The 27,105-nt window shown below is 33.2% G+C and overlaps 2 protein-coding genes across 7 annotated transcripts; one reads left to right on the top strand and one right to left on the bottom strand.

Annotated features, from left to right (window-relative positions):
• Positions 1–2,569: 2,569 nt before the first annotated feature.
• On the bottom strand, positions 2,570–8,220 carry LOC113869767 (histone deacetylase 19-like). 2 transcript variants are annotated; one of them, XM_027506236.1, is made up of 8 exons: positions 8,162–8,220; positions 6,434–6,969; positions 5,083–5,523; positions 4,342–4,572; positions 3,684–3,754; positions 3,553–3,610; positions 2,972–3,043; positions 2,570–2,892 (listed from the first exon to the last, which is right to left on the bottom strand). In XM_027506236.1, the coding sequence occupies exons 2-8, from the start codon at positions 6,959–6,961 to the stop codon at positions 2,800–2,802; spliced, it is 1,494 nt and encodes a 497-aa protein (XP_027362037.1). In that variant the 5' UTR covers positions 6,962–6,969; positions 8,162–8,220; the 3' UTR covers positions 2,570–2,799. The 2 variants fall into 2 exon arrangements, 1 of the variants encoding a protein (XP_027362037.1); XR_003505490.1 differs by lacking the exons at positions 3,553–3,610; positions 8,162–8,220 and having other exon boundaries at positions 2,614–2,892; positions 6,434–6,963.
• Positions 8,221–9,786: 1,566 nt separating this feature from the next.
• LOC113869766 (tetratricopeptide repeat protein SKI3) lies at positions 9,787–26,263 on the top strand. Of its 5 annotated transcripts, XM_027506233.1 has the most exons (23): positions 9,823–9,912; positions 10,021–10,098; positions 10,183–10,386; positions 10,498–10,620; positions 10,904–10,987; positions 11,078–11,128; positions 11,211–11,303; positions 11,849–11,989; positions 12,095–12,175; positions 12,358–12,605; positions 12,674–12,845; positions 16,521–16,636; positions 16,755–16,812; positions 18,233–18,298; positions 18,400–18,612; positions 18,692–18,749; positions 19,097–19,187; positions 19,272–19,470; positions 19,578–19,672; positions 23,597–23,839; positions 24,139–24,782; positions 25,217–25,420; positions 25,769–26,263. In XM_027506233.1, the coding sequence occupies exons 1-23, from the start codon at positions 9,892–9,894 to the stop codon at positions 25,948–25,950; spliced, it is 3,465 nt and encodes a 1,154-aa protein (XP_027362034.1). In that variant the 5' UTR covers positions 9,823–9,891; the 3' UTR covers positions 25,951–26,263. The 5 variants fall into 5 exon arrangements, with proteins under 5 accessions (XP_027362031.1, XP_027362034.1, XP_027362032.1 ...); XM_027506230.1 differs by having other exon boundaries at positions 9,787–9,912; positions 19,097–19,470; XM_027506231.1 differs by having other exon boundaries at positions 11,099–11,128; positions 19,097–19,470.
• Positions 26,264–27,105: the final 842 nt, after the last annotated feature.

The raw sequence follows: 27,105 nt of genomic DNA on the forward strand, positions 1-27,105 counted from the left end.
CTCATCGCATTTATATGCCTTTGCAATCAAATTGTAAAATATTAAAAATGCAAGAATAACAACTTTATTAATTGAGTTAAAGAAAATATTACACGTGCGGGTGTCACGTGAGACATACTAAATTCTTTTTGATGAATTTATTGAAGAAATCAAACTCTAGCCAAAGGAAAGGGTGAGGACAACAATCCTTTATTAGAGAACACCCAAATTGAGATATTAAAACACCATACCACTTCTTGTCCCTTTTTTAAGAATCTTTTGAAAAATTTGCTTTAATCCTTTTTTATAAATTTCTTTCCAAATTATCTACCACATTAATTTTTTTCCATTAGAAAAATGCCTCAATTAAATGTTGTCAATAATGTTTTTAGACTTTCTCTCTTTTGTGAGAACAGGGGAAGGCGACTAGCTACAATTATCTTTCTCATTTACATTTATTAATTAGGTGGAAAAAGGTTGGGAATATTTAAAACCAAACTAAATTTTTTAATTCTTGTGAAGTGGTTAAGGAATTCCTCCATGTCAAGTTCGTAGCTTCTATTTGTTTCTACAAATTACTGCCAAATATTTTTCTTCATTTATTCGTTATTCTATATCATTTTAAATAGAATTAAATATTTATTATTATTATTATTATTATTATTATTATTATTATTATTATTATTATTATTATTATCATCATCATTTATTTTTAGAATATTTTAAATATTATTTTAAAATTAGACAGAATTGAAAAAATAATTAATACCTACTCGTTCGCTATTATCATCAGTTACTTTTTCATTGTAAAAACTACTGCACTGCATGATTCTAAATCATTAAAGATGTTTAATCAAGCTAGCGGGATATTATCTCTCCTCAAAGCAGCTACATAAATTTTAGTGCTGTGGTGAGAGTTATCTTTATTGTAATATTTCATTTAAATTTAATTTATTTATTTGATTAAGCTTCTAAAGAAGTAATTGAATAATAAGAAAATAAGTATAAAAATAGTATTTTTTTTATAAATTAAAAATAACTTATACTTTTTAAATTTTGATAAATTTAAATAAAAATATTTAAAAATAAATAAATAAAAATTATTTTTAACTTATGAAAAAATTTCGTTCATTCTATTACTTAATTTTTAACTCTTATAAATACTTATTTGAGAAATTTATCTATATTAGACTTATTTATTCTAATTGACTTACTTTAACCCTTTTGACATTATTTACTATTTCTTTTGATCGCTAAAATTTATTTTTTCAATCTAACAATCATTTAATTTTTTTTTTGTAAAGCTAGCAAAATAGGTTAACCTAATTGGACTAACTTAAACTCGTTCAATCAAATGCATAATTTGTCCTTTAAATTTTAAATATGAATTGAATTAATAAATTTTTAACTTAATCCAATCAAGCATGATGATGTGAGCTAAACCCGTGAAAACTTATAAAATAATTAAATTTTATTTATTTTATAAATATTTTTTGCAAGCTTAATCTAATTTCTAGTGCTCCATTCAAGCTTTTATGTCAATCAACTTCTAGGAGCACCACCTAAAAAACAATTATATAACAAAAAGCTCTACTTAAATACTAAACTATTATCACAAGAAGAAACAAAACGACTAGACTACTACTTTTACAAATAAAAATAAAAAAGGAGTTTTGCACTTACCTTTTTTTCTATTTCAATTTTCTAAAATGTGTTTTCAAAAATATTCTCATTAAAATTTTAAATCTCTCTTCCACTTTGTTCCTTTACCTTATTCCTTCTCCAATTCTCGTCATTCTCTTCTCTTTCTTCCCTCCATCTATTGTTCTCTTTTCACCGGGCTAATTGTAATGCCCATAAAGAAAACCCAAGCTCATGGCTACCCAATGGCTAGTAAGGCAGATGTTTTAGGCCTCCGATCGTTTTTAAATATTTTATATATTTTAAATATTATTAATTTAAATTATTATATTATAAAATGATTGTATTTCTTTTCATAAATTTTAATAAAATTATGTAAATCTAAAATTAGTTTTTAATGTACGTTTAATTACATAATAAATAATCAGTTCTTAATCCTTTCATTTTTGTAAAATTTTAATTTTAGTCTCAAACTTTTTTTTTTCAAAATTCAACATTTTTGTCTCTGTTACTAAAGTAACATCACAAAAAATTGGCATTTAGCAACCTCTTAGCCACATTATCACTAAGAACCAAAAACATTAAATTTAAAAAAAAAATCAAAGACTAAAAAATAAAAATAAAAATTGAAAGATCAAAATTAAAATTTAACAAAAATATAAGGACTAAAATATTTAAAATTGCTCACAATAAAAATGTCTTCTTTGGATATTTAGAAGCGCTATTTTAAAAATTTTGAAGCATTGCGTAATACACATATAATTGCAAATTCCTCAGTAAAGCACCGGTGGACACCACGTGGGCATTTATTTTCTATATTTAATCTATCAAAGTTAGCTATTTTTCATAAATATTCTGATCAAACATTTTTCCAAAAGCATTGTTTATACTTTGAGCTGCTCCCTTTACGATATAAAGGCTCCTACCGTGGTAAAACAAACAGAAAATAAAAAAGGAACTTCTACCATTAGTGGCAACACAGCTTTATCTTGCAGTAATATTAACATCAAAAGCCAAGGCAAACTTGCATTATATCTCTTCAGTTTCCAGATAAAGCAAAAATCTGAAATACCGCAAACATCAGATAATGAATGCCAGACTGTTGTAAGAGGAAACTACAATTTACTGGTCGACGACATAAACTAGCTAGGGAAAGGTTCATCAATGCTCATTGTTGCTTCATCTTGACCTGTGATCAGAAAGCTCTTTTATATTATCCTGCTCTTCTTTGATGCATGGTTCATCCACCGCCATTGAGTCCACCCCCAACACCTGAAAACATGAAATTTTAACACACCAGACTGATCTTATAAATGAGAAATTTTAGTTTATAAAGGACAAAACATTCAACCTTGGAGCATGCAATCTCCTTGAAAGGCATGAGAATGTCTCTTGCATATTCTAGATGTTTATGACAACTTTCCTGGAATTAAAAACAAGTTGCTAATTAGTCAATCTGAAAGGAATTGATTCATCTTAAATTTGCAAACCTAGACAAAATAATTGTATAAGTACATCGTTTATCGGTACATATAAGAAGTAACATGTGCTCAATCACTAGGAAAATGAAAAACTAAAACGATACAATTCATCTTGATCGCATTGAGGGTTTCATAAAATATATTTTTGATTTGTTTGAAATGATGCATATGTCACGTAGATAATAAAGTTATATTTATAGAAAGTTGCATCTTCAATAAGAATCCAATTGGGTGTTGGACAAATCCTTTCCATCGCTGTAAATTCTAAACTCCAGTGACAGTCATCAGCAAAGCATTAAAATGAAATATCACGCTCATTCAATTCACTATAATCTAGTCATTACTCATTAGTTAATCTGCCAATTTTTTCATTCGATTTCAATAATATTTGAATGATTATTTGGAACAGTTTTTTGTTGCTGGAAAGTAAAGAAAACAGGTCAGGACATACCGCATCTTTATGCTCTGCTTCAACGCATTCGCTTTTCACCCTTCTGGGAACAGGATTTCTGTAAAAACAGATATGTCAAGAGCCTAACAAGAAAGAAAGTCAAGATAGGCTGCAAAAGCACAAGAACATACCTATCATCATCAACCTCCATGTCAGAATCAGGATCCCATCTTTCATCTCTGTCATCTTGATCTTCATCTCTCTAAATATGAAAAGTAACAAATAAGTTCTCAGAATTTATTCAAACACCCCAACTCATTCAACAATGGTATGTCACAAAACCAGATATAACCATGAAAGTAAAAACATAATGGATCATTTGAAGACGCTCTTTCATGTTGATGAACAGTATTTCCCCCCTACTTTTAGCAGTATGATGTACAACACTCTACAGATTTCATTGTGAGATGTGATATTTGCACTGTTAATACATGTTTATAGCATGTTCAAGTATCTAACTGCAAATTGTCAAGATTGAATTTTGCTGATATGTAGCCACTAACATAAAATTTGCAGATTTTTCTTTTCAAATGCAACATTGACAGTTTGGTTATTGAAATTAAATGTAGTAACTCCACTAGGATGAAATAAATCTAAACAATGGAATGATTTCAAATTTTGCTCCTACAAGATCATCATTGAGAGAAGTTGACACACATCTGTGCCAAAGGATATCCAAATGCTTTTCAACACATATCTTTGGAGGGAAGTTAGAAACTACTCAATAAATGATTAAGAGAAGATCATCTAACAAAAAGCATTGTACGGTCAGTAGGTGCTAAAGCAAACCTTTTGAAGCTCAGTGTCAGGTGGTCGCTCCTGGAATGGGACACTTGGGGCATGTTGAAGCCTAGATAAATTATCAAGAAGTTTTGCTCTTATTTCATCCAATAATAGTCGGGCATTCTTGTTTTCCATGTTACTTGGAGCAACGTGAAGAGTATAGTCAGGACCAAAATATTCATAATACTCATGTTGAGGCATCTTATCATCAAGTTCAATCCCAAGAGCAACACCTGTCTGATCAACAAACAATTGAAATTTGTTAATCAGAGAATACTTTCTGCTTAAAAAGTAGAATATTTTAATTTAGAACAAATAATAGGAATATAGATCAAATCAACACTCAACAGTGCCACTTATTGATTCCCATATATTACATTTCAATAGGACGGGTAAAATCCAAAAACCAAAGGAAGGCATACCTCCATTTTTAATTCTTAGCTCTGTTAGATTTTTTCCCATAATGCTATACAACTAAATGTTAATTGCTTGTGAGTTGTGGGAACCGTAGGGCATTTTTCACACTATAAAAAATTTTCATGCATGAGCTACTGTGCTAATCTTCATTGACATTTCAGTGCTGGTGTTTATTTATGCCCATTTCAGAGGATTTCCATACTATAAAATTATTACTTAACACTTAATTATTAGACATCAATATTCATCCTTCAAAGAGAACAAAGACAAATGATAAAATAATCCAACAACAAACTAAGAAAGTACATGCTGGAGCACACAACAAAATACCTCATAACACCAACAGCGTGCCACATTTCTTATTGTATAGCCACCTCCCCCCAGCAACAAAAGGGGAACATTAAAAGATCTCATATATTTGACACACTCTGCGTGACCTTTTATGGAAAGATTGAAGCAACCTAATCTGTCCCCAGATAAAGAGTCAGCACCACATTGTAACACAACAGCACCAGGCCTAAAAATTTCCATAACCTTTCCCATTATTGGCTTAAACAAGGACTGATAGCTCTCATCATCAATTCCATCGTCCAAGGGAACATTTAGTGAATAATATTTCCCTTTACCATATCCTATATCACGAATATCACCTGTTCCAGGAAAGTAATCTCCAAACTTATGAAACGAAACAGTCATGACCCTATCAGTGGTGTAAAAGGCCTCCTCTACACCATCACCATGGTGGATATCAATGTCAACATATAGAACACGCTGCACAATGATAACGAAAATGAAGATTACAATGAAAGAACCTTCAAGACAAAACATTTAATATAAAACATTAAAACATTTGCTGCAAATATGATTTAGAAGGAAATGCCTTTCAAGAGCTGCAATGTAAAGAAGTTCTGACGTAAACAGCCACATCAAGGCAATAATCAATGTTTACCTCATTAAAGTAAAAGCAAAATGCACTTAAATTCCCTTCACAAAACATAAGGGAAGCTCTAGCTCAAGTGTCATCGTCAAGGACAGGAAAACAAAAGGATTCATATCAAATGTTGACATAAAAGTAGGATAATTTTTCTGATTAAGTTGTTAACAATTTGTAAAAACTATTCAGTTTGGCAAAATAAGCAATATGGGGAAAAAAATCCTATACAATTTCCTAATTAGTTTGAAATCACCTCGAGGTTTCTGAGAACACCACAGACAAGCCTACAAATACACTACTTTGAGAGTTGAAAATAGCTAGCTATTATAATTCATGAAAAACAAAACCACTAGTTTATTATCTAATATTTATTAAGCATGCTGAAGGAACCAGTTCAATAAAAACCTTAAACAATTAGGAGAACCCCAAAAATGGATTCATTTTATTTCTTTTAACAGTTACTTATCAAATATTAAGAGGTAAGTTAAAACAAAAATATAAATAAAAAAATATTAGGTTAACTGCATATTAATGTACAATAGAAGGGAATGCAGTAAAGGTAACACCTAAAAAATGGATTATTAATTAATAATAATGAAAAAACATATAACATGGAACGAGTATTAATTACATGCATGCTGTGAAATTTTTGCAGATATTGGTTATGTAAAGAATAAATTCAATCTAAATTAAAATCAGCAGAACCATACATGAATAAGATAACGTGGAGAATTAAATTTGGTAAACCTCGTGTATCTTGAGGAGTTCCAAAATAGCCAGCACAATGTCATTAACATAGCAAAACCCAGAAGCCTCACACTTCTTTGCATGATGTAGACCACCAGCCCAATTTATTGCAATATCACATACTCCATGGTTCAATTTTAGAGCACCACCAACAGAACCTCCTGCATATGTCTGGCAGAAAGAGTAAAGACCGTCAAATACAGGGCAGTCTTCGCCAACATTAAACCTCTTCAGCTGTCTCAACTGATCTTGCTGTGTTTCAGGGGTGATGCCCCTCAAAAAAGCCACATAATCATCAGCATGGAACTTGCAGAGATCCCTGTCTTTAGCAGCAGTAGGCTTCAGGACCTGCATGTGTTGAAGCAATCCATAGTGGGCTAGAAGAGCATGTGTCATTCGAATCCTATGTGGTTTCATTGGGTGCCCCTGCCCATAATAATAGTTTCCAACCTCTGGGTCATAGAAATACGAAACCTTTCTCTTCGTACCATCTGACCCTGATGGAAGGGAGTTCCCTCCACTTTCCATCACCCAATCTACAAATTACCACTAATAATGTTAATCAATAAACATCAACAATAATAATAACAACAACAATAACAATAGTAGTAGTTGTAGTAAATAATAAGGAAAACAAGCAAACATCCAGTAATTATCAAGCACAGTAGTTGAGTATTTAAAGAATTTAGGATCATGAAGAAATGCAAAGATCATCCACTGATCTATATTAACCAAAGTGGCCAGCAAATTTTGCTCCTGACTGCTGAATATCAGCAGAAATGAATAAAAATTAACTAGGGTTTTAATTACAAATTGAGGCTTCATCTAGCTTCCTCCGTTCAAAACTGGGCAGACGGATTATCCCACCATGTTTGGTTGAAAAGTTTAAATGATAATTTAAATTGAGCAATTACAAAATATGTACACATTCTTGTATCTTACAGGAAATCGGACTACCACAATATATTATCAACTATGAAATTCAAGCCAAACACAAAAATATGCTTCAGAGTTCAGACCCCTATTGTAAGCTAAACACTGAAATAAAATAAAAAAAATAGACATGAAAGGCCAACGGAAGCAGCATACATGCAAAAGGCCATCATATAAAGAATGCTGGAATAATGGAACATGGAAAATCATAAAACTTTTAAAAAATGTTAGGTCTTTTCGAATTCCCTTGACATAGAAATTGCATTTGCAAGAAGATTTTCCATAACTGGGGAATAGAAAGATATTCTATTATTTCTATGAGAACAAATGCAGTAAAGAGGCTTGCTTGAGGTGTTTAAAGATATGTCGAGAAGAAATACATGGCTTCCCACCAATTAGTGCAATCAAGAATGAATCAACTTCCATGGGTAAATTGACATTAAATCACGCAAAGATAAAATATTCAGTGGGTATTTAGTGGATTAAAAGAAAGAAAACTTTGATAACCTCTCCAATAATGTACTAATCTAGTCAAACAGAATGTCCAAGGTGAGAAGAAAAGATGAGGTTTTCACCTTTCAGCGTCCAGATAACTAAGAGGGAAAGAAAAAAACAGAACAACCAAAACAAATACAGAAGAGAAGCACTACATGTTTCGAATATAATGAATGACTTAGCAACCAGAAAAAGTAATTATTAGAACATAAAGCATATTTTCTCGGAAGAAAAACAAAGGAAAATGCAGATCGGAGAAAAATCCAAGCCAGAGAGAGAGTTGACGGAGAGAAAACTCACTTTCGTTGTATGGGGCAAACGAATGGAGGAGTTCAATAGTTGAAGCAGCTGCAGGCTCCGCCTCTGAAATTGATATTCAATTTATAATTAAAAACGAGTCATATCTCTTGCTACTGTCAGGGTGCAGTGGACTGTAAGGGAGAGGATTTTGAACTCAGGTAAATTTCGAGTCTTCGCTATTCTTTCTTTTACTGTTTATCTTTTATTTTCTGCTACGTTTATCTTTTATTTTATTATTTATTATTCATATACCATAATATGATATGCATTGCTCTTTTTTTGGGGTTCTTTTTAGGAACAAAATTTTGTGTTTAAAATTCTAGGTTACATGTGTAAAATATATGGGAAGGAAACAAATTTAATCCGCGTAAGTTATATTAATTTTTATAATTAAAAATATTTATTATCAATTTAATCATTAAATTATAACTTTACCAATAAATTTTATTAAAGTTTTTAATAAACATAATATATAATAAAAAAATTTAATAGAATAATTAATTTTAAAATAAAATTGTCTAATAAAAAAATTATCCATACCTAGACTTTTCAAGAAAACAGCACCAGTGTTTTTTACCAACTTTAAAATTTGTAGCAAAAATCGGAGAAAAGTCACATCGTGAAAGCAAAACATGTCAGTTTTTAAAACTATATCGTCCGAAATTAAGCCTAGAATTTGTTTCAACTGACTATACAAGTCTATGAAACCGATTAGTTTATGATAAATTCCTTTCCAAGTAAATACTAGAAATACAAAAATGAAAAAACGTGATTGACAGTTTTTTACCATCTTTAAAATTTGCAGCTGATAAAAAAGGTCAAATCAATAGTTATTTAAAAATTTAATGACGACATTTTTTTTAAATCTCATATTCCTTTATTTAATTATAAATTTTTATATTTTAGTAATTATTACAAAATTTTCTCATGTAAACAAATTATTTATCATGTATTCGTAAATTTAACAAATATTTTTTAAAATTAACAGTTGTAATTTATCTAATATTTTAAAAAATATTAAATATTTTTTAACTAAACTATTATTTTAAAATTATTTTACATATAATAAAAACAAAAAATATATTAACATCATTTTAACTAAATTATTAAATTTATTATTTATTAATCTAAAATCAATAATTAAGATTATTCCATGTATAGTAAAGATAAAAAAATAGTAACATCTTTTAAAATTAAACTATTAATTTATTATTTATCAATTTGAAATTAACAATAAAAATTATTCTACATAAAAAAGGTACTAAACACTCTTAATTACAAAGTATGACAGATTTTATCATAAAAAAATCAGTCTCTTTTCATTTTTTAAAAATATTTTTTAAATTTTTATCATTTGAAATTTGCTTGAATTTTTAACTTTTATATTTTTAGTTACTAAAATAATAATAAAAAACTTAACAAAGAAATTTCATTCAAAATCTTGTAATAATTTTTGTGCACATACCATAATAAATTAATGCGTAGTCTAATCTTGTGGACTTGTTATCAAGAAAATGGATATTGATTAGAAATATGTTCATCATTTTGTCATGCAGTGACCTTGTGGTTTGATCTTTGAATTGCTTTTCCCCACGTTAAATTGAGCAGTCTTAAAATTATTTTGGAGTAATAATAGTTTTTTTTTAAAAATTACTGTTTCATGTAAACGTGCGCTTGCTTAAACGCTTGGGTTAAGTATTCAATAGCAGTAGCAACAGTTCATAGCTCCGATGGAGTCCGAAACACAGAGAGTACGTTCTTAGCTTTTCAATTTCCTAAACCTACTTTCAGTTCTCCAGCGTCTTGTTTGCAATGCATTTGCTTCTTCCAGTTATCCTAAGTTTCTTTGATTCCCACAGGAGGTAGAAGAAGGTGCAGAACATCTCTTCCGACGCTTGCAGCATTCCCCAGATGACGCCTCGATTCATTTTGATATTGTGTGCATTCGTTCTTGCTGTTTAATTTGTTCACACAGGTGCACTTTGGAATTTTTCACTAATAATTCACGCACGATGATTCAGGGTTTGTTTTTGTGGGAAAAAGGAGAAGAAGCAAAGGAAAAGGCTGCTGAACATTTTATTCTGTCGGCCAAATTAAACCCTAAAAATGGAGAATCTTTCAAATATTTGGGCCATTATTATGGGCGCGTTTCTCTTGATACTCAGAGAGCCATTAAGTGTTACCAACGAGCAGTTGCTCTTAATCCTGATGATTTCGAGTCTGGGGTAGGTATTCTCTGTTCCATTTTGAAGTTCAGTAATCGCTTTATCATTATGGAAAAAATGAAGTGGTAATTTGGCATTGTTTCTCTTGGCACTGAATTTTTTTCATATCAGGATTCTCTTTGCAATTTACTTGACCAAGCGGGAAAGGAGAGTTTGGAGGTTGTGGTATGCCGGGAAGCTTCTGAAATGTCACCGAGGGCTTTCTGGGCTTTCCGAAGATTGGGTTTCCTGCAGGTTTTTTCTTTCGGTTCCTTCTGCTTCTCTAGAATGCATTAAGGCAGAATCACAGTTACACCTTCTCTTCTGTAGATTACATCGTATGAATCTTCTTAGTGCACTTTGTAGACCTCCTTAATAACTGAATTCTACTGCATTTTCTTATCAAACTAGATCTAATAATCAGACTTTCAATCAAGTTATAATTCTTTCGACCTCTGTCTATATCCTCCGCTAATCTCTCTTTGATTATACTGGGTTGGCATCTGTCATTTATTGATTTTTATTAATTATTTAACAGGTTCATCAAAAGAAATGGTCTGAAGCTGTTCAGAGTCTTCAACATGCCATACGAGGCTATCCTACATGTGCTGATTTGTGGGAAGTAATTTCTCCTCTCTTTCCTTCCATCGGATTTGCCTTTCACAGTTTTTTTTTTTTTTTCCTTTTGGGTAAATATTTAAAATTTTGTTAGGCTTTGGGCCTTGCTTATCAGCGACTGGGCAGGTTTACTGCAGCTGTAAAGGTACCTCTCTGCTTGGATTCCTTTTATATCTTCTGGATGATTGATCCCTCAACCGCTGTGTTACTTATGGATTCTTCATCAGTCTTATGGCCGTGCAATTGAGTTGGATAATACAGTGGTCTTTGCTTTGGTTGAAAGTGGAAATATCTCTTTGGCTCTTGGTTCATTTAAAAAGGTACACTTTACTCATCATTATTTAGTTGTTATCCTGATGCCTTTCTTGTCCTGATTGCAAGCAATCATCCACCAGAGGGGAAAAGAAGAATGGTAGGGCCTTTAGTTTAGTGTTATCTGGCCCTACCTACCCCCTTGCTATGGATTTTTTTTTCTTCTGGTTATGGTAGAATTTATGCTTAGTTTTCTACATTTTTTAGAGAACTTAGGAATTGCATAAGACTGAATTTATAAATTACTTTGTCTCTAAATCCATACATGAAAAATCTGACAGTGTACTATATATACAACAAACATATGTTGTTCGAGTAGGCTTTATTTGGGAGTTAGTTTTTGAGGGGAAAGGGATCGAAGGGGAAGGTTGATTTGATCATAACCCTTGTTTGGAGTTTTTAGAGGAGAGGGGAAGATTTTATAAACCCTCCTCCCTTACCCTTCAAACCCTTTTTTCCCTTCCCACCAAACTCCCAAACAAAGCCTTAGTGTTCAGCTTTTTCTATTTATTAAAGATATGTGTAAATTGCCTTGGGGCTTTTCTACATGTAGGGAGTTGAACAATTTCGACAAGCTTTGGAGATTTCACCACATTGTGTGCCTGCACAATATGGACTTGCGTTGGGGCTGCTTGGTTTGGCAAAAGATTGCATTAACCTAGGAGCATATCAATGGGGGGCTTCACTGTTAGAGGTTTTTCTTTTCAAATTTATGTTTGATGTTTTTTCTGTTGTTTCTTATTAAGTTAAACGCTTCCAATTTGGCAACATTTAGGCAATGTCATTAAACTGACTGCAGGAAGCATCTGAGGTTGCAAGGTCAAGTGCTTATTCTTTTAGGAATATCTCATGTATTTGGAAACTGCATGCTGATATTCAGGTATCATTTGTTTTTTTCAGTCTTTAAATGTTTCCATTGAATTAAAAACTTCCTATTTTTAGGTATTACTTCTCATGGCAGTGCATCAAATTCTTGTCAACATGTTAATATGATCACATGGATTTTTTATTTTTCTTCACTGCTCATGTATTATTCAATGCTGGTCTTTTTGGGTCTGGCAGCTTACATATGCAAGATGCTATCCTTGGATTGAGGATCTCCAAGAATTGGAATCTAATAAGGAAGCTTTCAGTGCTTCTATCATTTCTTGGAGGAGGACCTGTTTTTTGGCTGCTATACGTGCAAGGTTTTCATATCAACGAGCTTTGTACCTGTCTCCATGGCAAGCAAACATCTATGCTGACATTGCTGTCACATCAGATCTTATTGCCTCATTGGACCAAAATTACAAGCAAGACTTAAAATCATGGTATTTTATGTGTAATGTAATTATTTTTTCTTGACTAGTGTGCTACCCTCAACTTAGTTGTTTAGCAGGCAACTGGCAGAGAAGATGTCTATGGGAGCCTTGCTACTTGAGGGTGACAATTATGAGTTCTGGCTGGCATTGGGATGTCTGTCTGATCATAATGCACTAAATCAACATGCTTTGATCAGAGGATTACAATTGAATGTATCTCTGGCTGTTGCTTGGGGATATCTTGGGAAGGTATTGTAATGCTTGTGTTTCATCAGCAAACCATAAAAACTCAACTTGATAATTTTCATTGTCATTACTGGTTGTTCTCATCAAATTGGTTTTCTGAGAAGTTGACATGGCAGAGAAAAGAAGGAACTTAATAGTAAGTTGTTAGGTACTGGCTTCTACTGATCATAGTTGTCAATTGGGAGCTCCCCCTAGCACTCCCTTGATTACCCATAGTGTCACACTTTGATGTCATGGTGGATGGCACAATTTGCAGCTGCTTTCATGCAAAATCACAACCATCCTGACTGCTATCTTGTCTGCATGCTTAAAGCCCATTTGGCCATATTTTTTTGCCATTTGAAGGTTTTTAAGGGGCGCAATCTTGGGATACTCCCTTTCCATATTAGATGTTCTGGAAATGAACATTGTCTTCTCTGTGCACCCCCAAACAGCAAAACGAACTGTAGATGCTATCAGTCAACATCCCTGGTTTTTCCTACTCTGTCTGGCTAGATTCACAATGACCCATGACTACCATTCAGAATCCAGCGTTGTTGACCATTTACATAGGTTTCACATATCGTCCATATTTATAGACTCTTGATAGATTTAGTAGAGACCATTACCTAGGATAATAATTATTAAGTGATGCAGCTTCTGATGGGAATTATAATTACTATTAGGAGCAGTCATGTATTATTAGAAATAAATGTAATATTAACTGTCATGTTGGCAGTTATTGGGAGAAATTAGGAGCAATAATATATTACTAGAACATGTGATAGAAATAGCTTATCCTACATTAATCGTTCCGTATTAGAATTAAAAACTGTCTTGATGACAGCTATTCATAGAAAATAACTTATAGCAGTTCTGTAGTTGGGTATTTTGGATAGTATGGTGTGTAGTTATGGGGTGTCTATGGATTATTATTTGTAGATTGTGGACACAGAATATTATCTGTAGGAAACTTTTGTCTCTGGGACAGCAAGTGTGTGATTACTGTATTCAGTAATATAGTTTCATTTATCTATTAGTGTTCTATCAGCTTCCAAGACACTAATACCCTTGAACATGAAATGCATTTTATGATGTGATACATGGATCTACTTTTTGCTAAGGACATTAACTACTACTATTTCCATTACTCCCTCTCAAGCTAAAGCTTACTAAGTGTTAAGTTTGCTACAAATAAATAAGTCTTTTATTTAAATAAAAAATAAAAAAGAAACACAAAATGAAGCATCATGTAGGTGAAAAGACATCAAACAAGGTGTAAGATCTGTTGGAGAGGTGAAGATCTACCAGACTTGATGTTGGATTGTTTGAACCTTCATTGCAAAATGAAAACAACTTATGAATGAGGGAAAAGCTGACATTGAAGTTAGAAATAAGCCAATCCAAAAAAGAATTGGGAAACCAGCAAGTAGCAACAACAACTAAGCCTTATCTCACTATTTGAGGTTATTACATGGATCAAATGACTTGATTGAGCTCGGTCAAAAACCAAATTTTTAGAAATCAGGTTAATTAAAAGGTCTCTTTTAATAACTTCGTCTAAGATTTTTTTGGATCTCCCTCGATCCCTCTTTATCGGACTAAGAATCATGTAAACTTCTTATTGGCACTTTCAAAGATCTTCTTTATACATGCCCAAACCACTTTAGACAATTTTCAGTCATCTTTTCTACTAAACTCTAAACAGGAATAAGAGAGAAAAGTTACTAAAAATCAGAACAGTTCCATACTTTTGGAACGTGACAGCAGAATTATAACAAGATAGATCACAGTGGATGGTACTACTTTGATAACATGTTGAATTTTGAGGGGGAGATTAAGAGAGAGAGAGACCATAATCTTTTAGAGTGAATTTAGAGAATGAAAATGCGCTGTGATTCTAGAGAATATGTAGAACATAGGTTCTATATTTCATCCATGCATGTAGACTCTTGATAGACTTAGTGGAGACAATTCCCTAGGATCATAATAATTAAGTGATGCAACTTCCTAGACACTAGTACCCATGAACACTAAATGCATTTTATCATGTGATACATTCAAATTTGAAATTTGAACGTACTATTTCCTAAGTACATTCAGTAATACTATTTCCAACACTTCTTAAAGGCATGACCTGCCTTATCTCATGCCTTCACTACTGTTTCAGTGGTAAATGAAGCAGCTGGTACTGGTCATTCTTTCAGAATCAACTCCTTCAATTTGTTTGCTAATCTAGCTGAGAACTCTTCTATACTTATAATCTCTTCACAGTCCACTTTGGCGGTTAAAACATAGTTCTCTCAAAACAGGTACTAAGATTCTTAATACCCATTTTTTTCTCCCCATGCTTCCAAATGCCTCATGTACTGCCTTTCGTTTTAGCCCTAATCACAGGCCCATTGTTTTTAATTTAAACCTATTTCTTTTGCTATCCCACCCATTTCTCCTAATTTATGAAGCACACTGATAGAACTGGTTCAATATAGATGGAAAGCAAAACAAACTGATTGTATTATTCACAAGAATGCCCCCTGATCAAGGTGACCAAGAGACAGAAAAAAATGCTGCAAATTTCACAGGGTATTCGAGAGACCCTGGACCCTCCCCACCCTTACAATAATCCTGTTCCGTTTCTTACCTTCTTTCCTATCATATTCTCTTTTATATACAATTTCTTACTAACCACCTCCAACTAGTTTAGTTAGTTGGGTTGTAATCCCCCACCCTTCTCCTAATCCTTTTAACGTACACTTGCTTTATTAATGGTTTACCATCACAGACACACTCTTTGTGCTTGTAGTATCAAAGTGTTGGACATATGCTCAACATCAACACATGTCAAGCACTTTCATAAGTGTCCACTTAAAATATACAAACTATCATTTTAGAGCTTTTCTTTATGGGGCTTAAATTTAATTCTATTATATATATATACTGGTGTTCCAATGTTCTATATTTTTCACAGTTGATAAACCTGACCTGTTTAAGCCTGCATCACAATTCACAAGCAAGTTCAGGTTGTGCCACCTGCATTAATACTCCCCCAAGTGCAAAACAATGTCATTTTGTATCAAGAAAAGGAAACTTAAATGCTTTTGTTTTCTTGAATCTTGTATAGACATAGTTACATGATTTTGTTGGTCAGTTTTATTTTAAAAAAATTCATTTATAAGATTGAAATTAAAAATTCGCTTCATTTAAGAATTTATTAACATAGTCAACATTTGTTTTAATTTGTTGGATTGGTTGTTGTTAGTGAGTTTTAATGTATTTGAATTTATACTAAATATGTTGGGTTGGATACGTTGATTTTTTTAAAGCAAAATATTATAAAAATTATAATGTAATCTTTATAAATATAGTATGTTAGAATGGACGTTTTTAACCAAAAAACTATGTAAATTGGCTGAAAAGCTAGCTGGGCTTAGGCTGCCATTTTAGAGGCCCGAATAACTCCAGTCTTAGAGTCCAACCCACATAACCCTGCTACCCGCATCAGGTTAGGCCAAGTCGAGTAGTCTGAACTGGCAGCTCTATTAAATATAAGTGGATGTCTATCCTAACTTATGCACGGTTTGTTAACATGCATCCACTATGCCTTCAGTACATTTTGTGATGTACTACATTGAATGAAATACATTGGAAATTGTTTGTGCTGATTTTTCAGCCTCTTTGTGTTTGTCTAATGTTTTTCAGCTGTATCGGAAAGAGGGTGAAAAGCAATTGGCAAAGCAAATGTTTGATCGAGCTAGAAGTATTGATCCTGGCCTTGCACTGCCATGGGCAAGCATGTCTGTCGAGTCTTGTGTGAGGTATAATTCAACTTCCACTATTTTGGCATTATCATGTTGCAGTAGCATGTGAATGGTAGTTTAGTCTATGTCAATTAGTTTATTGGTTTTTTAACTATATGATTTTTTTACATACTAGGGAACCTATTCCAGATGAGGCATTTGAGAGCTGCTCACGAGCTGTGCAGATAATGCCTGTAATTTACTAATTCTCATCAGTTAACATGCAATATGTTGGATTCTTTCTTAGTATTGTCCTACTGTTGGGATTTGGTGTTTATTTATCATCATTGTTTTACTCAAATATTAGTGTGTTAGTGTTATGAACCTAAAATGTAAAAGGAAGAAGCATTTTTCATTGATTTGAGTGAAAAGAACAGATAGTAGGAGATCTCTTCTAAGGGTTTCTCCTTCACAAAGTATTTTTCCTACCAGATTGAGCAAATGCTTAATCTACAAAATGATAGACAAAAGGAAGTTTCTCCCCTTACATTATCCTATTTATTTAACTAATCTCTTAACTAACTAACTATTTTATAAGTGGCCTGACTAATTGTTCTCATTCATTGCAATATCACCCCCTTGGCCTTAAACCTTGTTTTAATGTTGGAAATTTGCAAGACTTTTGTTAAGTAAATTACAAGGAACAGGGCTCCAAACCAAGATTAAGAGAAGCCCAAAGGAGCACAACATATAAGCTAACTCGAAAAAACAAAAAAGAACAGACAAACAGGTACAAGATACATCAATTGTACACCACTCAATCTGAGAGATATACACATACAGCTAAAATAATATTAGCTATAATCTAAGACAATTGAGTTTAATTGAAACACCTGAACCCTAGCAAAGGAACATGAGAGCAGACCTCACACACATACACCAACCTCTTGAGACATATATTTAGTTGCATATAATTTGACCATAATGACTTGACTTGATTTGATGCCTGTAATTTTAGCATAGAATTTATGACTTTAGCTGTATAAATAAGCCATCATTGTACCCCATAATACACCCAGAAATACATCCAGCATTTCCTATTTTTCCAAGTTGATATCAGAGGTCCTGATCTGGGAGTCTTTGTCCCTGAACCCTAAAAACCTGGCCACATTAATTGTGGTTTTTCACTTAATCTTTCTTGTTTCCAGCACCTTCATTGCACTTTCCTTTTAAATCAAAGTGCGCTTCATTGCACTAGAAAACTTGTACGCCATTTTCCAGCAACCTGCCTCCTTATTCTGATCAGCAACCATACTAGAGATGTGCCTCCCCAAGATTGGCCTAACCTTAAAAAGCACAAACCAAGAAACAGTTCTATGCATCCTCACATGCATTTCCAAATAGCAGTGCGTGAAAGCCGGGAGCTTCTATCTGGGCCTATGTTTGACCTCGAACCAGTCCAGACCCCAATACATTCTCCTATTTTTTTAACTGTATTCCCTTAAATCACTAAATAATTGTTATAACTGTCCTTACTCCTGACAGTGAAGGGGATTTTCCTCTCAATACTTGTTTCATTGATTTATTCAACATATTATTTTTTCCAATTAATTTCTTATGGTGTATGTTAAATTGTGATTCCTTTCTTTAAAATATTTATTGATTCCTGTGCAGTTAGCTGAATTCCAACTTGGGCTTGCCAAGCTTGCTTTGTTGAGTGGACATCTCTCATCTTCGCAGGTTTGATTATATTTTAGATTAGTGATTTGCTGTAGTGATGCCTCTTTTAAAGCACCTGCATACCTTGAAATTGATGTCAATGTTCCATTTACTCATCATAGGTTTTTGGAGCTATTCAGCAAGCTGCGCAGCATTCTCCTCAATATCCTGAAACCCATAATTTACATGGGCTGGTTTGTGAGGCTCGAAAAGATTATAAGTCTGCTGCTACTTTTTATAGGTTAGCACGTCATGCAATTAACATTAGCTCATGCAGTATTCAAAACTCATACATCAGGGATATCTCAATCAATTTGGCCAGATCACTTTCTAAGGTAAATATACTTGAGATCTCTTAGTCTTGTATTTCTTAAACACCTTAATGATGTGCACTACTCATACTATTTGATACAGGCAGGTAATGCTGCTGACGCTTTGCAAGAATGTGAAAGTTTGAAGAAAGAAGCCTCAGGTTCATATTTTGTAATTCACCTGTTATAATTCTTCAGTTTAATTGTTTTATATTTGAAAATTCAAAGCCTTCTTGTTAATGTGAAATCATTCTATTGCTAACATTATACTTAATTCATGATAAGTGTTCTTACTGTTTTTTGTTCATAATTCATAAGAATGAACTATAAATGAATGAAGTTGTGTATTTAGTGTTTACTGCCAAATGTAAAGCATGTGATTTAGGGATGTTTTGGTTTGTTTTATAGCCTGTGATTTTATGTTAAGCATGTTTTGGTTGAAAATGGTGGGAAAAATTACTTGAATTTTTCATGTCTTGTTAACACTATTGTATGATTGTTTTTTAAGGTGCTCTTGATGAAGAAGGCTTACAAGTATATGCTTTCACATTGTGGCAACTTGGTGAAAGTGATTTGGCTCTCTCTGTAGTTAGAAGTCTCATTGGAACTCTATCTTCTCTGGAAACGACATCTGTGGCAACATCCATTTGTTTCATTTGTAGATTGCTACACTACATATGTGGACTTGATGAAGTCATCACTAGCATTGTGAAAATGCCAAAGGAGTTATTTCAAAGTTCAAAAGCTAGTTTTGTTGTGTCAGCTATCAATGCACTTGATGGACAAAATCGTCTTGGATTTGTTGTCTCCAGTAGCCAATATTTTCTCAAATATCATGAAGAAATGGCTGGGATGCACTTATTAATAGCCCTTAGTAAACTGGTATTCTTTTTGCCTCTTAATTTTGATTCCTCCCATCTCCTTTGTTCCCCCTACAAATGATCAAAATGAAGACAAGATGGAAAAATGTTGTGGTGTGGTTTGGACAGGTGAAAAATGAGTCTAGGAACTGCCTTGACATTCAGAGTGGAGTTGCCCACCTCAGAAAAGCTATGCACATGTTCCCTAACTGTAATTTGATAAGGTAGACTTTTTATGACAAGATCAGTATTCTAATGGTAATTTCATTTAATAGATTATACGTTTTAATTAATAATTTAGTTGTTGCATGTTTACTCAATTTTAATATGGTCCACATGTTAAGGAATTATAGGTTTAGGGTCAGCAAAGAAGGTTCAGACTAATAAAACTGAAAACAAATTGACACGATGTATCTCTCCTTTCTTTTTTAATCTTTCTTTCATTTTATTTTGTCTAAACCCTATACTCTATCTCATTTGTTTTTTCTCTTTTTATCTTGTGGTGAAGATCTATTTCCATCCAACAACTTGATTATCTTGGGCAGAGTGTAATTGTCATTTAATGTTGCCATTTCCTCTGGGACAGCAGCTTTCCATCTATCTTTCTATCTCATCTCTTTTCCCTTTTGATCTTGTGGGGTATATCTATATGCACCCAACTTGCTTTTATTTGGAAGAGTAATAATTTTCATTTATTGCTGCCATTTCCTCTAGGACAACAGATTTCTAACTTTGATCTTGTAGAGCTTCATAGACCATAGTGGAAATCTTTACATGGTCAATTCAACAATAAAGCTCTGAATCTTGATGGCAAGTTAGAATATGTAACTGCACTTGATATAACATTTTGAGTCCAGGACCTAAATCTTTTTCTTAAGACAATGAGGTGATAGGGATGGTAGTTGGACTCAAACTTAATTACCCACAATGAGTTGGGGTTTTACTCATCAGCTAGGTTTGAGTCTAAGAGTGGTTAATCATTATAAGCACCATAGTACCTAAGCCACCCCATTCCTGCCCTGCTCCTTTCTATATATAATAAATATAGTTATATAATTATGTGTTTGTTATATGTAGAACACTAGCTAGGGTATGAAAGATCTTTTGATATTTTTTTAATCGAATTATATGTTTTGCTTTCAATTGATAGATTTTATTTTATTATTTTTTATAATTAATTTTCATATAACAACAAAGTTTTATTCTCCTAGATAAGGCCAGCTACAAGGATCACAGGCCACTGGTCTTGATCCAAAATTAAATTTTCAAAAATATTACTTATTATTATATATCTTTTGCCAATTTTCTCCAAATTTCTTTTTTGTCTTCCTTTATTATTTATCATAGGACTGGTGCCTTTAGTAGTCTTCTTTGCATGTATTCAAACAACTTAAAGAACTGAGATTTTGGGAGGTCACACAAATGACACTTATTTGTGATAATTAGTCTTGCATATTGCCTCAAATCTAGTATTCTACGAAAGAACAAAACACATTGAGGTCAATTGTCACTTCATTTGTAAGATCTTGTCCAGAGTCATCACAACAAACTATGTCTATTTAAATGATCAACTAGCAGATATATTAACCAAGTCTTTAAGAGGTTCCTGTATTAAGTATATATGTAACAAGTTTGGTACATATAATTTATATGCTCCAGCTTGAAGGAGAGTGCTAAATTTGTGTAAATATGTTAATTAGGAAAATTAGTATCTTTATAATTATAGTAATTAGGTAACTGTATATTTTGTAATTACTTTGTAATCATTTTTTATATTATTATTATATAAATATTCAGCCTGTTGTGTAGTTGAGACACACATATTCTATTAATGCTCTTTCATTTTTCCTTCTCTTAACGATAAATATAGCTCTCCTATCTCTCTTTGATATATTCATTTGTGGTCAAAGATTTTTCTTTGAAGCATCTTATTTGATCTAAATCTCTTGTTTTCATTTCCTTATTTTTGGCAAGCTTATATATTTTCTGTTCTCCATTCTTTGTCCCTAAATTTTAGTAAAACACCTCAATAGCCTTAGATTGTGCTGCACTCAACTTTTCCTATCTCATTTCTAGGCTTCTAGCATACTGATACATTGCCTAATTTTTCACATTATTGTATCCTTGTAATGCTTTAAAGCACTTCTTGTCTCTAACCTTTTCTTGTATATTTTCATCCCACCACCAAGATTCATTATTTCTCAGACCAAAACTTGTATATTCACCCAATGTAACTTTAGCAACTCTCTTACCTTGTTCACATCTCATTTCAAATGAGGTTAGTACCTAGTAGTAGTACCACCTTGTGTTTCCAATTATCTTCTAATACTTTTTTTCTTAAAATCCAATTGTTTATCACCTTTGAGTTGTTACCACTTGATTTCTCGATCCATAACTTTTCAGGTTCTCTGTTTGCCACTATTAAGTATTAAAATGAACATTAAGGATCAAGACGGAATGCTGTGTAGTTAGGTAGAATGACAGCAATTTTTTATTTGCAGTTAGCAATGGCATATATTAGACCTGTATGGTAGTAGTTTGCAAAACTATGTAATCTATCGCCCCTACCCCTGCCCTCTCCTTTCCCATTTATATGACATGTAAGCAGTGTTGTTAAATGGCGGCCATGGCGGAATTCGGTGGCGGTTTTTGACCCCGCCGTTACAGCGTTACCGTTTTCTGGCCTTTTTCAATGGCGGCGCCATGGCGGAAAATGTAAAAAAATGGTGTTTTTGTGGGAAAAATTGAGTTGGGCCATTGATTGGACCTGCTCCGAAAAGATAATCCGTGAGCCCAAACCCTAAATCACATATTTTCTTCCTTTCTTCATTGCTGTTGTGCCGCAATGGAGCGTCGGTTGGCTGTTGTGCCGCTATGGAGTGGCGGTCCGCCACCTGCTGCTGCTGTGAAGTATTTCTTCGCAGGGGTTAAGCCCTAGTTGTAGTGTCTTGGTGTGCGTGTTGAAGTGTAATAGAGAAAGAGAGCGAAATTCCAATCTTGCCCTTGTTTTATGTATTTTAGGGTTTTTTAAGGGCAAAATAGATAGCGAAATTCCAATCTTGTCCTTGTTTTATGTATTTTAGGGTTTTTTAAGGGCAAAATAGACTCTTTCCACTTAAAATTTTTGGGGTTTACCTTCTCTTCTCAAGCGGTCAATTTTCTGAAGGGTAAAATATTTAGGGTTCTCTACACTTTTTTTCTTCCTTCTTCTCTAAAGCCATTTTCTCCTTCACCATTTTCGCCGGAGAAGACATCCTTTCCGGCTGTTTTCCGGCAACTGTGAATGGAAGGCCCTATTTTCCGAAGTCCATTTTCTATTTTGTGTCTCTGGACTCTGCCCCTCTTTCTTAGTTTTTTCCTCTCCTGTTTTTTTTTTCAGTTCTGTTTTTCCCTCTCCCACTCTGTTTTACTCTCCCATTTTTTTTGTTTTTCCTTATTATTTTGTTTTCTTGATTCTATTTTTCTGTTTTCACTTCCAAGTTTCCTTCTCCATATTTATTTTAATTCTCTACTTTTCTGTTATAACTTCAGCTTATTATTCCCTCTTTCTTAGTTTTTCCCTCTCCTATTTTTTTTTTTTTTCAGTTCTGTTTTTCCTTCTCCCATTCTGTTTTACTCTCCCATTTTTTTCGTTTTTCCTTATTATTTTGTTTTCTTGATTCTATTTTTCTGTTTTCACTTCCAAGTTTCCTTCTCCATATTTATTTTAATTCTCTACTTTCCTTTTATAACTTCAGTTTTTTTTTCACTATTGTACAACCATTTTATTCTTTTTTTCTCAAAACCTTCTTTTTATATGTAGTTAGTTTTCTAATTTTATATCACATTTTGCAATATATATGACCGCCATTATTCCGCCATAACCCGCCATGGCATCCGCCATAATTTTATGGCAGTTTTTTTGTTTTCCGCCATGACCCGCCATCTGCCATTGATAACATTGCATGTAAGTTAGCAATAGAAGAAAAGATAAATAACTCTCCCAAACTTCTAAAGTCTACTAAACACACCGAACCTCCCAATTGTGTAGAAATAAGTCTTTGTTGGTGTTGTATCTCTGCCTCAATTTTTAATCATGTTAATACAATCTTGCTAGCTTTGTTTGAGGTTGACTGACATCTTTCTATTGCACATTTCTCTGGGAACAGGAACTTTCTTGGCTACCTCTTGCTATCCAGTAAAGAGTTTAACAATTGTCATGTTGCAACAAGTTGTTGTAAACTGGACCATCTTGATCTTTCTGATCAAGAAGGTTTAAAATCAGCTTTTGATATCTATGGTGCTGGAGCAGTTGCTTGCTATACCAATGGCAACATCAATCCAAAGTTTACTTTTCCAACTTGTATAAAGCGATGTTCTAATCATACTGGAGCTGTCAGATACCTGCAGAAGTACTATTTTATTTTCCTTTATGCCAGTAATAGCCCCAGAAATTTAATCCTATATTGCTACTGTTTAAATTCTCCCAAGTTAGGATATGCATATATCACTGCTAGATCAATTTGATTCTTGTTATGTGGGGAAATATTTCTTGGGGTCAATTTGAGTACAAGAATTGTCGTTTTCTGTTCTTGGGAATATACATCTGAGAGATTTTGTCACCAATCTGATGGCTCTATTTAAGATATCTAAGCAAAATTATCCCTAGGACAATAATAATCATGCTCCATTTCTCTCTTCAAAATTGCAGATGCTTTCATCAAAAACCATGGAATCATGATGCCCGCTACTTGCTTGTTCTTAACTATCATCAGAGGGCATGTGAACAAAGATTTCCTCCTCATCTTTGTGGTATACTAAATCGTCTAACTCATGTTGCTCTTTCAAATGAATTGTACAGCAAGACAGAAATGTTTTATCAATATAGACACTTCCAACTTCTACTTTGTGCTTCTGAGATCAGTTTACAACGTGGGAATCATATGACCTGTATAACCCATGCCAAAAAGGCTTCTGAGCTTGTTCTTCCTGATGATTATTTATTCTTTGCACATCTATTATTGTGCCGTGTCTATGCCATGAAAGGTGATTGTCTAAGTTTTCAGAAAGAGTATCTAAGGTGTTTAGAGCTTTGGACAGATTATCCCATTGGTTGGATCTGTCTCAAACTTATGGAATGTCAACATGAACTGCAAATTGATTCAAATGCCATAGATTTAAACTTCAGAGAATGTGTTAAAAGGAGTGGAAATTCGTGGAATATGTGGATGGCTGTATATAACCTGGTGAGAGGTATGATTTCCTTGCAGAAGAGGGATTTAGTCTTAGCTGAAGAGTTCATGGCACAGGCTTGTTCATTGGCTGGTTTTGAAAGCTGCTTCTTTCTATGTCATGGTATGTATTTTGGGTGAGAGCTTCATTTAACTCTTTTCGCATGATTTCTGCATAGTGTAACATACCACTTGATACACTTAAGACAATTACTTGACACCAAGTAGCTTTTTGAGGGTAAAGAAAAAGCTGTTAAGGATATGCTTCAGAAGAAAATCTGGAAATTAATGATCAACATTCTTGTTTTATAAATAATGCTTGACAAGTCCCCCCCCCCCCTCTCAACACACACACACACACACACAAAAATCCTTTAATCTGAATAGAACACATTAATCTCTGATTTATTTTGTTTTTATATGCATTGTGTTGATTCTTTCAAGTTTCAATTGGCAGCTAGTTATCTCTAGATCCTGTTTTCCCTCGTCTCTTCTCACAATACATCAAGATGAATTCATACATTAATGTCCATCTGATCATATTCTTTCTTTATGTAGCCACCATCTGTATGGAGCTTGTCAGGCAGTACAATGGTTTTCAGTTCGTATCACGAGCCATTGAGAGTCTCACCAAAGTTCATGAACTTTCACTGATTCCCTTACCCTTTGCCTCATTATTGGTAGCACAAGCAGAAGGAAGCCTTGGTTCTAAGGAGAGGTGGAACAAAAACCTTCACCTCGAATGGTATAATTGGCCATCAGGTTTGATTTCTGTTCTCTGTCTGTGTGTATAAGTGTTGGGGAATGAATTACTGGAGTGCTAATGTATATCAGTTTCTGTTTATGTTCATGTGTTCCATATAAAAGACTGTCACTATCCTTGTGTGCTAGGGTGTGTGTCAAACAAGTTTTACAGGATTATTACTCTCAACTTGTACAAATTAATCAAACTGTTATCAGACAGTGCAAGTTTGAGTAGGCATGCTTTGTTATTTTTCAATTTGTCCCCAGCCGATCAGTAAAATCTGATACAGTATTTGAAATTGGTGTTTGTTTGTATTCATTGATTGGTAAATTTTGTGGTTGAACTGTCTAATGTCTTATTTGTAGAAATGAGGCCGGCAGAGCTCTACTTTCAAATGCATTTGCTTGCAAGACAGTTGAAAGTCGGCCCAAGCACTACATCTAACATAGTGTCCAGTCAGAGTCCTCTGAGATGGGTTATTCGGGCAATCCACGTGAACCCTTCTTGCATGCGATATTGGAGGGTTTTACAGAAGCTTATGGAATAGGCTTAAAATGCAAAGCAACACATTTCAGTATCGGAGTGTCAACGAGTAATCGGCTTCTTACGGGATGGGAAATAGCTGTGGAATAGACTTTAAAACGTTTCATATCTGCTGAATTTGGGATGGTAAATAGCTAAACAAGTCCTTTTTCAGGTAAAATTGTAAGTGGAAATATTGAATGCTGATTTCGTACACGGACCAAATCAGAGTTAATTGAAACCGTTTGATACATCAATACACTTGTGTACTGGAAAGAATCATGAGTAAAAAGTGCATGTTATTTTGGGGGAGGGCGGGAGGTTACTAGTGTGAAATCAAATTGATTAGTCGTCGTGCACAGAAATCATGCATGAAGAAAAGTTAAGGAGTGCGTTGAAAGAATTAGCTAAAGAGTATATAATTTTTTTATTGATATATTTAATTAATTATTTGAAAATATACTTAATATTGTATAATTTTTTAAATGTTTTATTTTTAGTAAAACAAGTTTATTCTAAACGGGCCACTTTGCCTCATTTAAGTTGATCCATTATATGTTGACATAATGAATCAACATGATTCATTTTCGTGGTGAATCAGGAAAACGATAATTTTGATCAAAAGCTTTTAATAAAGGTTTACTTAAACTTTTAAAAGACAAGTTTTCTTTAGTGTCATAGGAGGTTATGACGTAATAATATAGGAATTTGTTAATAAACACTTTTATAGTATTACAAGAAAATAAAAAATAAAATAAAATACTATTTACTAATATTGAATATAAAAATATGTAACGATGTTTGAATGAATTATATTTAATATTTTTGAAAGGATAAATCCTGCAAGGAATGGAATGAAATATATACTCCTAATTATTTACTTTTAATGCTTATAAAAGATTGGATTTGAATTCTTTCTCGTTGTAACAAGGGCTTAATATTTAATTTTATTTTTAAAATATGACAAAAAAATTTCTTTAAGTGATTTTAGAATTTATTTAAACATATTTCATTTTTTTTTTTCCAAGTGAGCGTGGATGGGGATGGGTGCGTGTGGGAGAGTAAGAAGGAAAATGAGTGGTGGAATTGGTTATGGGGGATGGAGGGTGAAGGGTGGGGGAAGGTGAGCAAAAAGACAGCTGAAGTTGGGAAGAGAGAGAGGAAGGGGATGCATAGCTTT

The sequence above is a fragment of the Abrus precatorius genome, unplaced genomic scaffold (genome assembly GCF_003935025.1).
Source record: "Abrus precatorius isolate BTA unplaced genomic scaffold, Abrus_2018 Scaffold6, whole genome shotgun sequence".
NCBI classification, from domain to species: Eukaryota; Viridiplantae; Streptophyta; class Magnoliopsida; order Fabales; family Fabaceae; genus Abrus; species Abrus precatorius.

Bases quoted from the DNA above. Each gene is read 5' to 3' on its own strand.
- LOC113869767 (XM_027506236.1), bottom strand. From the start codon at position 6,961: ATGGAAAGTGGAGGGAACTCCCTTCCATCAGGGTCAGATGGTACGAAG. The intron at 5,524-6,433 runs GTTTACCAAATT...ATCATTGTGCAG, and splicing joins AACTCCTCAAGATACACGAG to CGTGTTCTATATGTTGACAT. The intron at 3,755-4,341 runs GTTTGCTTTAGC...TTTCATATTTAG, and splicing joins CTGACACTGAGCTTCAAAAG to AGAGATGAAGATCAAGATGA.
- LOC113869766 (XM_027506230.1), top strand. From the start codon at position 9,892: ATGGAGTCCGAAACACAGAGA. The intron at 11,129-11,210 runs GTACCTCTCTGC...ATTCTTCATCAG, and splicing joins GGTTTACTGCAGCTGTAAAG to TCTTATGGCCGTGCAATTGA. The intron at 18,299-18,399 runs GTTTGATTATAT...TACTCATCATAG, and splicing joins GACATCTCTCATCTTCGCAG to GTTTTTGGAGCTATTCAGCA.